The sequence below is a fragment of the Oncorhynchus clarkii genome, chromosome 8, assembly GCF_045791955.1.
Source record: "Oncorhynchus clarkii lewisi isolate Uvic-CL-2024 chromosome 8, UVic_Ocla_1.0, whole genome shotgun sequence".
In the NCBI taxonomy this organism is placed as follows: domain Eukaryota; kingdom Metazoa; phylum Chordata; class Actinopteri; order Salmoniformes; family Salmonidae; genus Oncorhynchus; species Oncorhynchus clarkii.
The window spans coordinates 3,838,386-3,853,071 of NC_092154.1; the positions used below are offsets into that span (position 1 = coordinate 3,838,386).

Here is a 14,686-nt window from a genome sequence, read left to right on the forward strand (position 1 = left end):
GAACAGGAACAGTTGGGGAAGGGAACAGGGACAGTTGGGGAAGGGAACAGGAACAGTTGGGGAAGGGAACAGGAACAGTTGGGGAAGGGAACAGGAACAGTTGGGGAAGGGAACAGGAACAGTTGGGAACTTAATATTTTCTTATCTCTTACTTGTTTCAAGTGTTTTGTTTTTTTGTTGATATTTTCTTAAAACTGCATCGTTAAGGGCTTCTAAGTAAGCATTTCACTGTAAGGTCAACACCTGTTGTATTCGGTGCATGTGACTAATTACATGGATTTGAACTGGAACACTTAGGGACAGAAACGGCGACATCACATCATCTAGCTAGACCCAGGTCCTGTAGCAGACTGCTGCAGCCTCATCAATAAAGGGTTCATTCCAGAGAGGAATGACAAAACACAAACCACCACAGGAGCAGGGACAGTTGGGGACAGGGACATTAGGGGACAGGGACAGAGACATTAGGGGACAGAGACATTAGGGGACAGGGACAGTTGGGGACAGGAGCAGAGACATTAGGGGACAGGGGCAGAGACATTAGGGGACAGGGACAGTTGGGGACAGGGTCAGTTTGAGACAGGAACAGAGACATTAGGGGACAGGAACAGAGACATTAGAAGACAGGGACATTTTGGGACAGGGAATGTAGGGGACAGGGTCAGTTTGAGACAGGAACAGAGACATTAGGGGACAGGGACATTTTGTGACAGGGATTTTAGGGGACAGGATCAGTTTGAGACAGGAACAGAGACATTAGGAGACAGGGACATTTTGGGACAGGGTCAGTTTGAGACAGGAACAGAGACATTAGGGGACAGGGACATTTAGGGGGCAGGGTCAGTTTGAGACAGGAACAGAGACATTAGGGGACAGGGACATTTAGGGGACAGGGTCAGTTTGAGACAGGAACAGGGACATTAGGGGACAGGGACAGACAACACACCCTGATCTCCTTCCTATGCCACTACTGTGCATCTAAAACCTTTAAAACCTCTAAAAGTTTAAGCAGTTGGTGGGGGTGGGGGGGGTGGGGGGTACCAAGATAACATAATTGTTTTAAGATCATTTAGCTCTTTGATTTGGAATTTTAGGACCCCTTTTGGTATCCCCCCCAAAAAAGAACAAAAATAATGATTTGATAAAATATTACATTTTGCCTTTACTACTATAGGCCTACTCATTCAAGGGTTTTTCTTTATTTTGACTATTTTCTACATTGTAAAATAGTATTGAAGACGTTAAAACTATGAATGAACACATATGGAATCATGTAGTAACCAAAAAAGTATTCAACAAATAAAAATATATTCTATATTTGTGGTTCTTCAAATAGCCACCCTTTGCCTTGATGACAGCTTTCAACACTTGGCATTTGGCATTCTTGGCATTCTCTCAACCAACTTCATGAGTATGTCACCTGGAATGCATTTCAATTAACAGGTGTGCCTTCTTAAAAGTTAATTTGTGGAATTTCTTTCCATCTTTATGCATTTGAGCCAATCAGTTGTGTTTTGACAAGGTAGGTTTACAGAAGATTATGTAAAGACCAAGTCCATATTATTTCAAGAACAGCTCAAATAAGCAAAGAGTCAGTCAATCTGGAAAATCTCAATAAATTTTAGTGTCTTCAAGTGCAGTCGCAAAAACCATCAAGCGCTATGATGAAACTGGCTCTCATCAGGACCACCACAGGAAAGGAAGACCCAGAGTTACCTCTGCTGCAGAGGATAAGTTCATTCGAGTTACCATCCTCAGACATTGCAACCCAAATAAATGCTTCACAGAGTTCAAGTAACAGGCACATCTCAACATCAACTGTTCAGAGGAGACTGTGAATCAGGTCGAATTGCTGCAAAGAAACCACTACTAAAGGACACCAATAAGAAGAAGATACTTGCTTGGGCCAAGAAACACGAGCAATGGACATTAGACCGGGGGAAATTTGTCCTTTGGTCTGATGAGTCCAAATTTGAGTATTTTGGTTCCAACCGCCCTGTCTTTGTGAGACGTGGTGAACCTCGTGGTGAACCTGCCTGTCTTTTTCCCACTGTAAAGCATGGAGGAGGAGGAGGATGTGTTATTATGTGGGGTGCTTTACTGGTGGCACTGTCAGTGATTTATTTAGAATTCAAGGCACACTTAACCAGCAAGGTTACCACAGCATTCTGCAGCGATACGACATCCCATCTGGTTTGGGCTTAGTCCCACTATCATTTGTTTTTCAACAGGACAATGACCCCAAAAACACCTTCAGGCTGTGGAAAGGCTATTTGACCAAGAAGGAGAGTGATTGAGTGCTGCACCAGATGACCTGGCCTCCACAATCACCTGACCTCAACCCAATTGAGATGGTTTGGGATGAGTTAGACCGCAGAGTGAAGGAAAAGCAGCCAACAAGTGCTCAGCATATGTGGGAACTCCTTCAAGACTGTTGGAAAAGCATTCATCATGAAACTGGTTGAGAGAATGCCAAGAGTGTGCAAAGCTGTCGTCAAGGCAAATGGTGGCTACTTTTTTTTTTTTTGAAGAATCTCAAATCTAAATAAATAAATAATACGCCATCCCATCTGGTTTGAGGTTAGTGGGACTATCCCAAAACACACCTCCAGGCTGTGTAAGGGATATTTGACCAAGAAGGAGAGTGATTGAGTGCTGCACCAGATGACCTGGCCTCCACAATCACCTGACCTCAACCCAATTGAGATGGTTTGGGATAAGTTGGACCAGAGAGTGAAGGAAAAGCAGCCAACAAGTGCTCAGCATATGTGGGAACTCTTTCAAGACTGTTGGAAAAGCATTCCAGGTGAAGCTGGTTGAGAGAATGCCAAGCTTGTGCAAAGCTGTCATCAAGGCAAAGGGGGAAATGTTTAACACTATTTTTTTCTTCGTCAAATGGTGAAGAATCTCATAAAATATAAAATATCCAGTTGAAGTCAGATGTTTACGTACACTTAGGTTGGAGTCAATAAAACTTGTTTTTCAACCACTCCACAAATTTCTTGTTAACAAACTATAGTTTTGGCAAGTCAGTTAGAACATCAACTGTGTGCATGACAGAAGTAATTTTTCCAACAATTGTTTTCAGACAGATTATTTCACTGTATCACAATTCCAGTGGGTCAGAAGTTTACATACACTAAGTTGACTGTGCCTTTAAACAGCTTGGAAAATTCCAGAAAATGATGTTATGGCGTTAGAAGCTTCTGATAGGCTAATTGACACCATTTGAGTCAATTGGAGGTGTACCTGTGGATTAGAGGTCGACCGATTAATCGGAATGGCCGATTAATTAGGGCCAATTTAAATTTTTTATAACAATCGGAAATCGGTATTTTTGGGCGCAGATTTTTCAAATATTTTTTTAGACCTTTATTTAACTAGTCAGTTAAATTCTTATTTTCATGATGGTTGATATTACTAGATATTATCTAGCGTGTCCTGCATTGCATATAATCTGACTGAGCATACAAGCATCGAAGTATCTGACTGAGCGATGGTAGGCAGAAGCAGGCGCGTAAACATTCATTCAAACAGCACTTTCGTGCGTTTTGCCAGCAGCTCTTCATTGTGCATCAAGCATTGCGCTGTTTATGACTTGAAACTCCCGAGATGAGGCTGGTGTAACCGAAGTGAAATGGCTGGCTAGTTAACGCGCGCTAACAGCGTTTCAAACGTCACTCGCTCTGAGACTTGGAGTGGTTGTTCCCCTTGCTCTGCATGGGTAACGCTGCTTCGAGGGTGGCTGTTGTCGTTGTGTTCCTGGTTCGAGCCCAGGGAGGAGCGAGGAGAGGGACGGAACCTATAATGTTACACTAGCAATACTAAAGTGCCTGTAAGAACATCCAATAGTCAAAGGTTAATGAAATACAAATGTTATAGAGGGAAATAGTCCTATAATTCCTATAATAACTACAACCTAAAACTTCTTACCTGGGAATATTGAAGACTCATGTTAAAAGGAACCACCAGGTTTCATATGTTCTCATGTTCTGAGCAAGGAACTTAAACGTTAGCTTTCTTACATGGCACATATTGCACTTTTACTTTCTTCTCCAACACTTTGTTTTTGCATTATTTAAACCAAATGGAACATGTTTCATTATTTACTTGAGGATAAATTTATTTTATTGATGTATTATATTAAGTTACAATAAGTGTTCATTCAGTATTGTTGTAATTGTCAATATTACAAATAAATACATTTTAAAAATCGGCCGATTAATCGGTATCGGCTTTTTTGGTCCTCCAATAATCGGTATCGGCATTGAAAAATCATAATCGGTCGACCTCTACTCTGGATGTACTTCAAGGCTTACCTTCAAACTCAGTGCCTCTTTGCTTGACATCAGCCAAGACCTCAGAAAAAAAATTGAAGACCTCCACAAGTCTGGTTCATCCTTGGGAGCAATTTCAAAACGCCTGAAGGTACCACGTTCATTTTTACAAACAATAGTATGCAAGTATAAACACCATGGGACCACGCAGCTGTCATACCGCTCAGGAATGAGACTCGTTCTGTATCCTAGAGATGAATGTACTTTGGTGCAAAAAGTGCAAATTAATCCCAGAACAACAGCAAAGAACCTTGTGAAGATGCTGGAGAAAAAAGGTACCAAAGTATCTATTTCCACAGTAAAACGAGTCCTATATCGACATAACCTGAAAGGCCGCTCAGCAAGGAAGAAGGCACTGCTCCAAAACCGCCATGAAAAAGCCAGACTACGGTTTGCAACTGCACATGGGGACAAATATTGTACTTTTTGGAGAAATGTCCTCTGGTCTGATGAAACAAAAATAGAACTGTTTGGCCATAATGACCATCGTTATGTTTGGAGGAAAAAGAGGGATGCTTGCAAGCTGATGAACACCATCCCAACCTTGAAGCACGGGGGTGGCAGCATCATGTTGTGGGGGTGCTTTGCTGCAGGAGGGACTGGTGCACTTCACAAAATAGATGGCATCATGAGGGTGGAAAATTATGTAAGCAACATCTCAAGACATTAGTCAGGAAGTTAAAGCTTGGTCGCAAATGGGTCTTCCAAATGGACAATGACCCCAAGCATACTTCCAAAGTAGTGGCAAAATGGCTTAAGGACAACAAAGTCAAGGTATTGGAGTGGCCATCATAAAGCCCTGACCTCAATCCTATAGAACATTTGGGGCAGAACTGAAAAAGCGTGTGCGAGCAAGGAGGCCTACAAACCTGACTCAGTTACACCAGCTCTGTCAGGAGGAATGGGCCAACATTCACCCAACTTACTATGGGTATCTTTTGGAAGGCTACTCGAAACAGTTGACCCAAGTTAAACAATTTAAAGGCAATGCTACCAAATACTAATTGAGTGTATGTAAACTTCTGACCCACTGGGAATGTGATGAAAGAAATAAAAGCTGAAATAAATCATTCTCTCTACTATTATTCTGACATTTCACATTCTTAAAGTGGTGATTCTAACTGACCTAAAACAGGGAATTTGTCCTCTGATTAAATGTCTGGAATTGTGGAAAAACGGAGTTTAAATGTATTTGGCTAAGGTGTATTAAAATTCCAACTTCAACTGTATTTTGATTTTGTTTAACACTTTTTTGGTTACTACATGGTTCCATATGTGATACTTCATTGTTTGATGTCTTCACTATTATTCTACAATGTAGAAAATAGTAAAAATACAGAAAAACCCTTTAATAAGTAGGTGTTCTAAAACGTTTGACTGGTTCTGTTTAATATATATAATTTTTTGTTGGCACAAAACTACCTTCGTGTTTCCTTTAATTTGTATTGGTTACCTTCAGACGAGTTCTGTGACACTTGTTGTCCTCTTCCCGGTCCCCTCTTCCCTGTCCCCTCTCCAGTGTCTCCTCTCCACTGTCCCCTCTTCCCTGTCCCCTCTCCCCTGTCTCCTCTCCACTGTCCCCTCTTCCCTGTCCCCTCTCCCCTGTCTCCTCTCCACTGTCCCCTCTCCACTGTCCCCTCTTCACTGTCTCCTCTCCACTGTCCCCTCTCCCCTGTCTCCTCTCCACTGTCCCCTCTTCACTGTCCCCTCTCCACTGTCCCCTCTCCCCTGTCTCCTCTCCACTGTCCCCTCTTCACTGTCCCCTCTCCCCTGTCTCCTCTCCACTGTCCCCTCTTCACTGTCTCCTCTCCACTGTCCCCTCTTCACTGTCCCCTCTCCCCTGTCTCCTCTCCCCTGTCCCCTCTCCCCTGTCTCCTCTCCCCTGTCTCCTCTCCCCTGTCTCCTCTCCCCTGTCTCCTCTCCCCTGTCCCCTCTCCCCTGTCCCCTGTCTCCTCTCCACTGTCTCCTCTCCCCTGTCTCCTCTCCACTGTCCCCTCTTCACTGTCCTATCAAAACAAACTAACTTGATTGTAGCATGTCTTACCAGGGTTATACTGAAGATTTCCTTAACAAGAAGAAGAAGTTAAATAAATTATTCTTGTCTTCTTGGTGTCCTGTCCATCCAGTACAGAGGAGAACGGGGTTGTCCCCAGCCCCTCCGTCCATCGTGGGGGTAGCCCTGATGACATGACCATGAAAACCAGCCCTGAAACCCCCTCCAAGCGTCCAGAGACACCCTCTAAAGGGTTCGGGGGGGCAGAGGAGCCCCCTTCCGTCCCCACCCCAGGACGTACCCCGGGGAAGGCCAAGCAACAGCTGAACGTCAGGGCCGAGCTGGAGAAGAGACAAGGGGGCAAGTCTCTACTCAACCTGGTGGTTATAGGTACATAAACACACGTGTCTCCTGGAACGCCACATTCCTCTCACACACTCATGCATGGACTGAATCACATAAACTACACTGTCGGCGTGGTTACAGAGGCTACACTGTCGGCGTGGTTACAGAGGCTGCACTGTCGGCGTGATTACAGAGGCTGCACTGTCGGCGTGGTTACAGAGGCTGCACTGTCGGCGTGGTTACAGAGGCTGCACTGTCGGCGTGGTTACAGAGGCTGCACTGTCGGCGTGGTTACAGAGGCTGCACTGTCGGCGTGGTTACAGAGGCTGCACTGTCGGCGTGGTTACAGAGGCTGCACTGTCGGCGTGGTTACAGAGGCTGCACTGTCGGCGTGGTTACAGAGGCTGCACTGTCGGCGTGGTTACAGAGGCTGCACTGTCGGCGTGGTTACAGAGGCTGCACTGTCGGCGTGGTTACAGAGGCTGCACTGTCGGCGTGGTTACAGAGGCTGCACTGTCGGCGTGGTTACAGAGGCTGCACTGTCGGCGTGGTTACAGCGGCTGCACTGTCGGCGTGGTCACAGAGGCCGTACTCTGAGCGGTCACAGAGGCCGTACTCTGAGCGGTCACAGAGGCCGTACTCTGAGCGGTCACAGAGGCCGTACTCTGAGCGGTCACAGAGGCCGTACTCTGAGCGGTCACAGAGGCCGTAGTCTGAGCGGTCACGCAGAGGCCGTAGTCTGAGCGGTCACAGAGGCCGTAGTCTGAGCGGTCACAGAGGCCGTAGTCTGAGCGGTCACGCAGAGGCCGTAGTCTGAGCGGTCGCAGAGGCCGTAGTCTGAGCGGTCGCAGAGGCCGTAGTCTGAGCGGTCGCAGAGGCCGTAGTCTGAGCGGTCGCAGAGGCCGTAGTCTGAGCGGTCGCAGAGGCCGTAGTCTGAGCGGTCGCAGAGGCCGTAGTCTGAGCGGTCACCGAGGCCGTAGTCTGAGCGGTCACCGAGGCCGTAGTCTGAGCGGTCACCGAGGCCGTAGTCTGAGCGGTCACCGAGGCCGTAGTCTGAGCGGTCACCGAGGCCGTAGTCTGAGCGGTCACAGAGGCCGTAGTCTGAGCGGTCACAGAGGCCGTAGTCTGAGCGGTCACAGAGGCCGTAGTCTGAGCGGTCACAGAGGCCGTAGTCTGAGCGGTCACAGAGGCCGTAGTCTGAGCGGTCACAGAGGCCGTAGTCTGAGCGGTCACAGAGGCCGTAGTCTGAGCGGTCACAGAGATCGATCCCAACATGTTCAGTACGATTCCTTTTTTCTCTTCACCCCCCCTCCTCTCCAGGTCATGTGGATGCTGGGAAGAGCACTCTGATGGGTCACCTGCTGTACCTGTTGGGAAACGTCAATAAACGCACCATGCACAAGTACGAACAGGAGTCCAAAAAGGCTGGCAAGGCCTCGTTCGCCTACGCATGGGTCCTGGATGAGACCGGGGAGGAGAGGAACAGGTACAGACAGACAGACGGTTCCACACACATACCTACCTACTCTGAAGAACACCCACTGAATCCGTGTGTGTGTGTGTGTGTGTGTGTGTGTGTGTGTGTGTGTGTGTGTGTGTGTGTGTGTGTGTTTTCCAGGGGTGTAACCATGGACGTGGGGATGACTAAGTTTGAGACGGCCTCTAAGGTGGTGACTCTGATGGACGCTCCTGGACACAAAGACTTCATCCCAAACATGATCACTGGAGCAGCCCAGGTACGTCCAGACCTCATCCCCAACACAGTCACTGGAGAGGCCCAGGTACGTCCAGACCTCATCCCTAACATGATCACTGGAGCGGCCCAGGTACGTCCAGACTTCATCCCTAACACAGTCACTGGAGAGGCCCAGGTACGTCCAGACCTCATCCCTAACATGGTCACTGGAGAAGCCCAGGTACGTCCAGACCTCATCCCTAACACAGTCACTGGAGAGGCCCAGGTACGTCCAGACCTCATCCCTAACATGATCACTGGAGCGGCCCAGGTACGTCCAGACTTCAACCCTAACACAGTCACTGGAGAGGCCCAGGTACGCCCAGACTTCATCCCTAACACAGTCACTGGAGAGGCCCAGGTACGTCCAGACCTCATCCCTAACATGAACACTGGAGAGGCCCAGGTACGTCCAGATCTCATCCCTAACATGGTCACTGGAGAGGCCCAGGTACGTCCAGACCTCATCCCTAACATGGTCACTGGAGAAGCCCAGGTGCGTCCAGACCTCATCCCTAACACAGTCACTGGAGAGGCCCAGGTACGTCCAGACCTCATCCCTAACATGGTCACTGGAGAGGCCCAGGTACGTCCAGACCTCATCCCTAACATGGTCACTGGAGAAGCCCAGGTACGTCCAGACCTCATCCCTAACATGGTCACTGGAGAAGCCCAGGTACACCCAGACTTCATCCCTAACACAGTCACTGGAGAGGCCCAGGTACGTCCAGACCTCATCCCTAACATGATCACTGGAGAGGCCCAGGTACACCCAGACTTCATCCCTAACACGGTCACTGGAGAAGCCCAGGTACGTCCAGACCTCATCCCTAACATGGTCACTGGAGAGGCCCAGGTACGTCCAGACCTCATCCCTAACATGGTCACTGGAGAGGCCCAGGTACGTCCAGACCTCATCCCTAACACGGTCACTGGAGAGGCCCAGGTACGTCCAGACCTCATCCCTAACACGGTCACTGGAGAGGCCCAGGTACGTCCAGACCTCATCCCTAACACGGTCACTGGAGAGGCCCAGGTACGTCCAGACCTCATCCCTAACATGCGTTGACTCATCAGAAATATTGCCACCCTTGACAGGATTCACTATTTCTTGTAAAATAAGTTTCAATCAAAAACTTTTATTTGTTTGTTTTACAACTGAACAGGATAAAATATAAATAATGAACTGCAAAATGACCTGAACTAAATTATTCAAATGAATATGGGTTGGAGTGTTATTCATACTACTGGTGCTACTGGTGCTACCGGTACTACTGGTACTACTGGTGCTACTGGTGCTACCGGTACTACTGGTACTACTGGTGCTACTGGTGCTACTGGTACTACTGGTGCTACAGGTACTACTGGTGGGAAGTTACTACTGGTACTACTGGTACTACTGGTGCTACTGGTGCTACTGGTACTACTGGTGCTACTGGTACTACTGGTGGGAAGTTACTACTGGTACTACTGGTACTACTGGTACTACTGGTGCTACTGGTGCTACTGGTACTACTGGTGCTACAGGTACTACTGGTGGGAAGTTACTACTGGTACTACTGGTACTACTGGTACTACTGGTGGGAAGTTACTACTGGTACTACTGGTACTACTGGTACTACTGGTGCTACTGGTGCTACTGGTACTACTGGTGCTACTGGTACTACTGGTGCTACTGGTGCTACTGGTGCTACAGGTACTACTGGTGGGAAGTTACTACTGGTACTACTGGTACTACTGGTGGGAAGTTACTACTGGTACTACTGGTACTACTGGTACTACTGGTGCTACTGGTGCTACAGGTACTACTGGTGCTACTGGTGCTACTGGTACTACTGGTGCTACTGGTGCTACTGGTACTACTGGTGCTACTGGTGCTATCGGTACTACTGGTACTACTGGTGCTACTGGTTCTACTGGTGCTACTGGTACTACTGGTACTACTGGTGCTACCGGTACTACTGGTGCTACTGGTACTACTGGTACTACTGGTGCTACTGGTACTACTGGTGGGAAGTTACAGGTGCTACTGGTACTACAGGTGCTACTGGTGCTACTGGTACTACTGGTGCTACCGGTACTACTGGTGCTACCGGTACTACTGGTATTACTGGTGCTAATGGTGCTACTGGTATTACTGGTACTACTGGTACTACTGGTGCTACTGGTGCTACTGGTGCTACCGGTACTACTGTTGCTACTGGTATCACTGGTGCTACTGGTATCACTGGTGCTACTGGTGCTACCGGTGCTACTGGTGCTACTGGTGCTACTGGTACTACTGGTACTACTGGCCTGAGGTTCCTAATTGTCCCCTTCTTGAAGCACCCTGCTGCATTATATCTCACCTGGAGTCAGGTGTGTACGGGAGTCAGGTGTGTGTAAATGGCTGTATGGGAGTCAGGTGTGTACGGGAGTCAAGTGTGTACGGGAGTCAGGTGTGTACGGGAGTCAGGTGGGTACGGGAGTCAGGTGGGTACGGGAGTCAGGTGGGTACGGGAGTCAGGTGTGTACGGGAGTCAGGTGTGTACGGGAGTCAGGTGTGTACGGGAGTCAGGTGTGTACGGGAGTCAGGTGCAGGAGAGCAGATATTGGGTAGCAAACAGAGCCTTTTATTTAGGCGAACTGTGGAACTAACTGAAGAAAGAAGGGATACAGATCTACACATTTTGAATTGGGGCATAGAGAAAATGTTGCAGTTTTAAATACGTTTTCTGCAATTCTACACATTTTGCCATGGGGTGGTGTATTAGACCGTGATAACTACAAGTTTAGGTTGCTAAGTTTGTCAGCTATCTGAAACGTGTCAGATGACATGGGCTAATTGAGTGACTGTCAGTCACTGACATCATAAGAGAGAAACTTCTGATACATTTCTAAATTGCACATTGTGTATTGTACTATTCTAACTCTCAACAGGAAGTTCAGATCTCGATTTCAGTACCCCAAAAACGTGCTTTCATAAAGTATTCATACCTCTTGACTTATTCCACATTTTGTTGTTAGTTTGAATTCAAAATGGATTAAATAGATTACTCTGTAATGACAGTGAAAACATAAATATTGCATTTACATAAATAAAAGATCCCAGAAATGTTCAATTTTGTGAACAAATTTGTTTACATCCCTGTTAGTGAGTATTTCTCATTTGCCAAGATAATCCATCCCCCTGACAGGTATATCAAGAAGGTGATCAGAGAAGGTGAACAGTATGATCATTACACAGGTGCTGGAGACAATAAAAGGTCACTTTAAAATCTGCACTTTTGTCACACAACACAATGCCTCAGTTAAGTTAAGGGAGCGTGTTGATTACAAGAATGTCCACCAGAGCTGTTGCCAGAGAATTTAATCTTCATTTATCTATCATAAACCGCCTCCAATGTCGTTTTAGAGGATTTGGCAGTACGTCCAACCGGCCTCAGAACCGCAGACCACGTGTAACCACGCCAGCCCAGAACCTCCACATCTGACTTCTTCACCTGCGGGATCGTCTGAGACCAGCCACCCGGACAGCTGATGAAACTGTGGGTTTGCACAACCAAAGAATTTTCTGCACAAACTGTCAGAAACCGTCTCAGGGAAGCTCATCTGCGTGTTCGTTGTCCTCACTGGGGTCTTGGCCTGACTGCAGTTTAGCATCGTAACTGACTTGTGGGCAAATGCTCACCTTCGATGGCCACTGGCACAGTGTTCTCTTCACAGATGAATCCCGGTTTCAAATGCACTGTGCAGGTGGCAGTGTCTATTGCATCCGTGTGGGTCGAGTGGTTTGCTGATGGCAACGTTGTGAACAGAATGTCCCATGGTGGCTGTGGGGTTATAGTATGGGCATAAGCTACAGAAAATAAACACGATTGCATTTCATCGATGAGATCCTGAGGCCCATTGTCATGCCATTTCATCGAACCACCATCACCTCATGTTTCAGCATGATAATGCTCTGCCCCATATCGCAAGGATCTGTACACAATTCCTGGACGCTGAAAATGTCCCAGTTCTTCCATGGCCTGCATTACTCACCAGGCACGTCACCCATTGAGCATGTTTGGGATGCTCTGGATCGATGTATACGACAGGGTGTTCCAGTTCCCACCAATATCCAGCAACTTCGCACAGCCATTGAAGAGGAGTGGAACAACATTCCACAATCAACAGCCTGATAAACTCTATGTGAAGGAGATGTGTCGTGCTACATGAGGCAAATGTTACTGACACCTGGTTTTCCGATCCACGACCCAATTTTTTTTTTTTTTAGGCATCTGTTACCAACAGATGCATATCGGTATTCCCAATTGTGTGAAATTCATAGATTAAGGCCGAATTAATTTATTTCAATTGACTGGTTTGCTGATATGAGCTGACGGAGAATGGTGTCAGAGGGGCTTTTACGGACTCCAACTATTATGTCATTTGTTTGTAACTTATTTTTCATATTTATTTTGTACGTGATGTTGCTGCTACCGTCTCTTGTGACCGAATAGAACTTCTGGACATCGGAACAGAGATTTTACTCACCTCGAACTGGACAAAGATTTTTCTTTAACGAGTCCGACGCGAAGCATATACTGCTTTCTCGGGAACGTGCCCAAATCCCCGTCATTTGCGTGATGAAAAGACGGAGACAAAGTGGGCGGAGGTCAGGCTGCCTTCTGAGAATTCATAGTGAGTAAACCCCCACTGCCATCCGTTCTATTGGCAAACGTGCAATCACTGGAAAACAAAATGGGGATGATATACAATTAAGACTATTCTTCCAGCGGGACATTAGAAACTGTAATATCTTATGTTTCACTGAGTTGTGGCTGAACTACGACATGGATAATATAGAGCTGGAGGGATTTTCCGTACATCGGCAGAACAGAGAAGCTATGCCTGTTAAGACTCTTTGTCTATTTGTCCATAACAGCTGGTGCGCGATGTCTAATATTAAAGAAGTCTCGAGGTATTTCTCACCTGAGGTAGAGTACCTTATGTTAAGCTGTAGACCACACTATCTACCAAGAGAGTTCTCATCTATATTATTTGTAGCCATCTATTTACCACCACAGAACGAAGCTGGCAATAAGACACACTCAACCAGCTGTATAAGGCCACTCAACCAGCTGTATAAGGCCACTCAACCAGCTGTATAAGGCCACTCAACCAGCTGTATAAGGCCACTCAACCAGCTGTATAAGGCCACTCAACCAGCTGTATAAGGCCACTCAACCAGCTGTATAAGGCCACTCAACCAGCTGTATAAGGCCACTCAACCAGCTGTATAAGGCCACTCAACCAGTTATATAAGGTCACTCAACCAGCTGTATAAGGCCACTCAACCAGCCGTATAAGGCCACTCAACCAGTTATATAAGGTCACTCAACCAGCTGTATAAGGCCACTCAACCAGCTGTATAAGGCCACTCAACCAGCTGTGTAAGGCCACTCAACCAGCTGTATAAGGCCACTCAACCAGCTGTGTAAGGTCACTCAACCAGCTGTATAAGGCCACTCAACCAGCTGTGTAAGGCCACTCAACCAGCTGTGTAAGGTCACTCAACCAGCTGTATAAGGCCACTCAACCAGCTGTATAAGGCCACTCAACCAGCTGTGTAAGGCCACTCAACCAGCTGTGTAAGGCCACTCAACCAGCTGTGTAAGGCCACTCAACCAGCTGTGTAAGGCCACTCAACCAGCTGTGTAAGGCCACTCAACCAGCTGTATAAGGCCACTCAACCAGCTGTGTAAGGCCACTCAACCAGCTGTGTAAGGCCACTCAACCAGCTGTGTAAGGCCACTCAACCAGCTGTGTAAGGCCACTCAACCAGCTGTGTAAGGCCACTCAACCAGCTGTGTAAGGCCACTCAACCAGCTGTGTAAGGCCACAAGCAGACAAGAAAATGCTCATCCAGAAGCGGCGGGGACTTTAATGCAGGGAAACTCAAAACCGTTCTACCTCATTTCTACCAGCATGTTACATGTGCAACCAGAGGGAAACAAACTTTATACCACCTTTATACCTGGGGCGGCAGTGTCGCCTAGTGGTTAGAGTATTGGACTATTGGACTAGTACCGTAACACCCTGTATATAGCCTCCACATTGACTCTGTACCGTAACACCCTGTATATAGCCTCCACATTGACTCTGTACCGTAATACCCTGTATATAGCCTCCACATTGACTCTGTACCGTAACACCCTGTATATAGCCTCCACATTGACTCTGTACCGTAATACCCTGTATATAGCCTCCACATTGACTCTGTACCGGTACCCCCTGTATATAGCCTCCACA

The 14,686-nt window shown here is 47.2% G+C and overlaps 1 protein-coding gene across 3 annotated transcripts in view; it reads left to right on the forward strand.

Moving 5' to 3' along the window:
- The window catches only part of LOC139414872 (HBS1-like translational GTPase), a 135,221-nt gene that overhangs the window by 72,538 nt on the left and 47,997 nt on the right, over positions 1 to 14,686 (forward strand). For all 3 annotated transcript variants that reach the window (XM_071162463.1, XM_071162464.1, XM_071162465.1), the window contains 3 exons: positions 6,464 to 6,720; positions 7,996 to 8,161; positions 8,294 to 8,411. In XM_071162463.1, the coding sequence (XP_071018564.1) occupies positions 6,464 to 6,720; positions 7,996 to 8,161; positions 8,294 to 8,411 (541 nt within the window). The remainder of the gene's footprint in view (positions 1 to 6,463; positions 6,721 to 7,995; positions 8,162 to 8,293; positions 8,412 to 14,686) is intronic.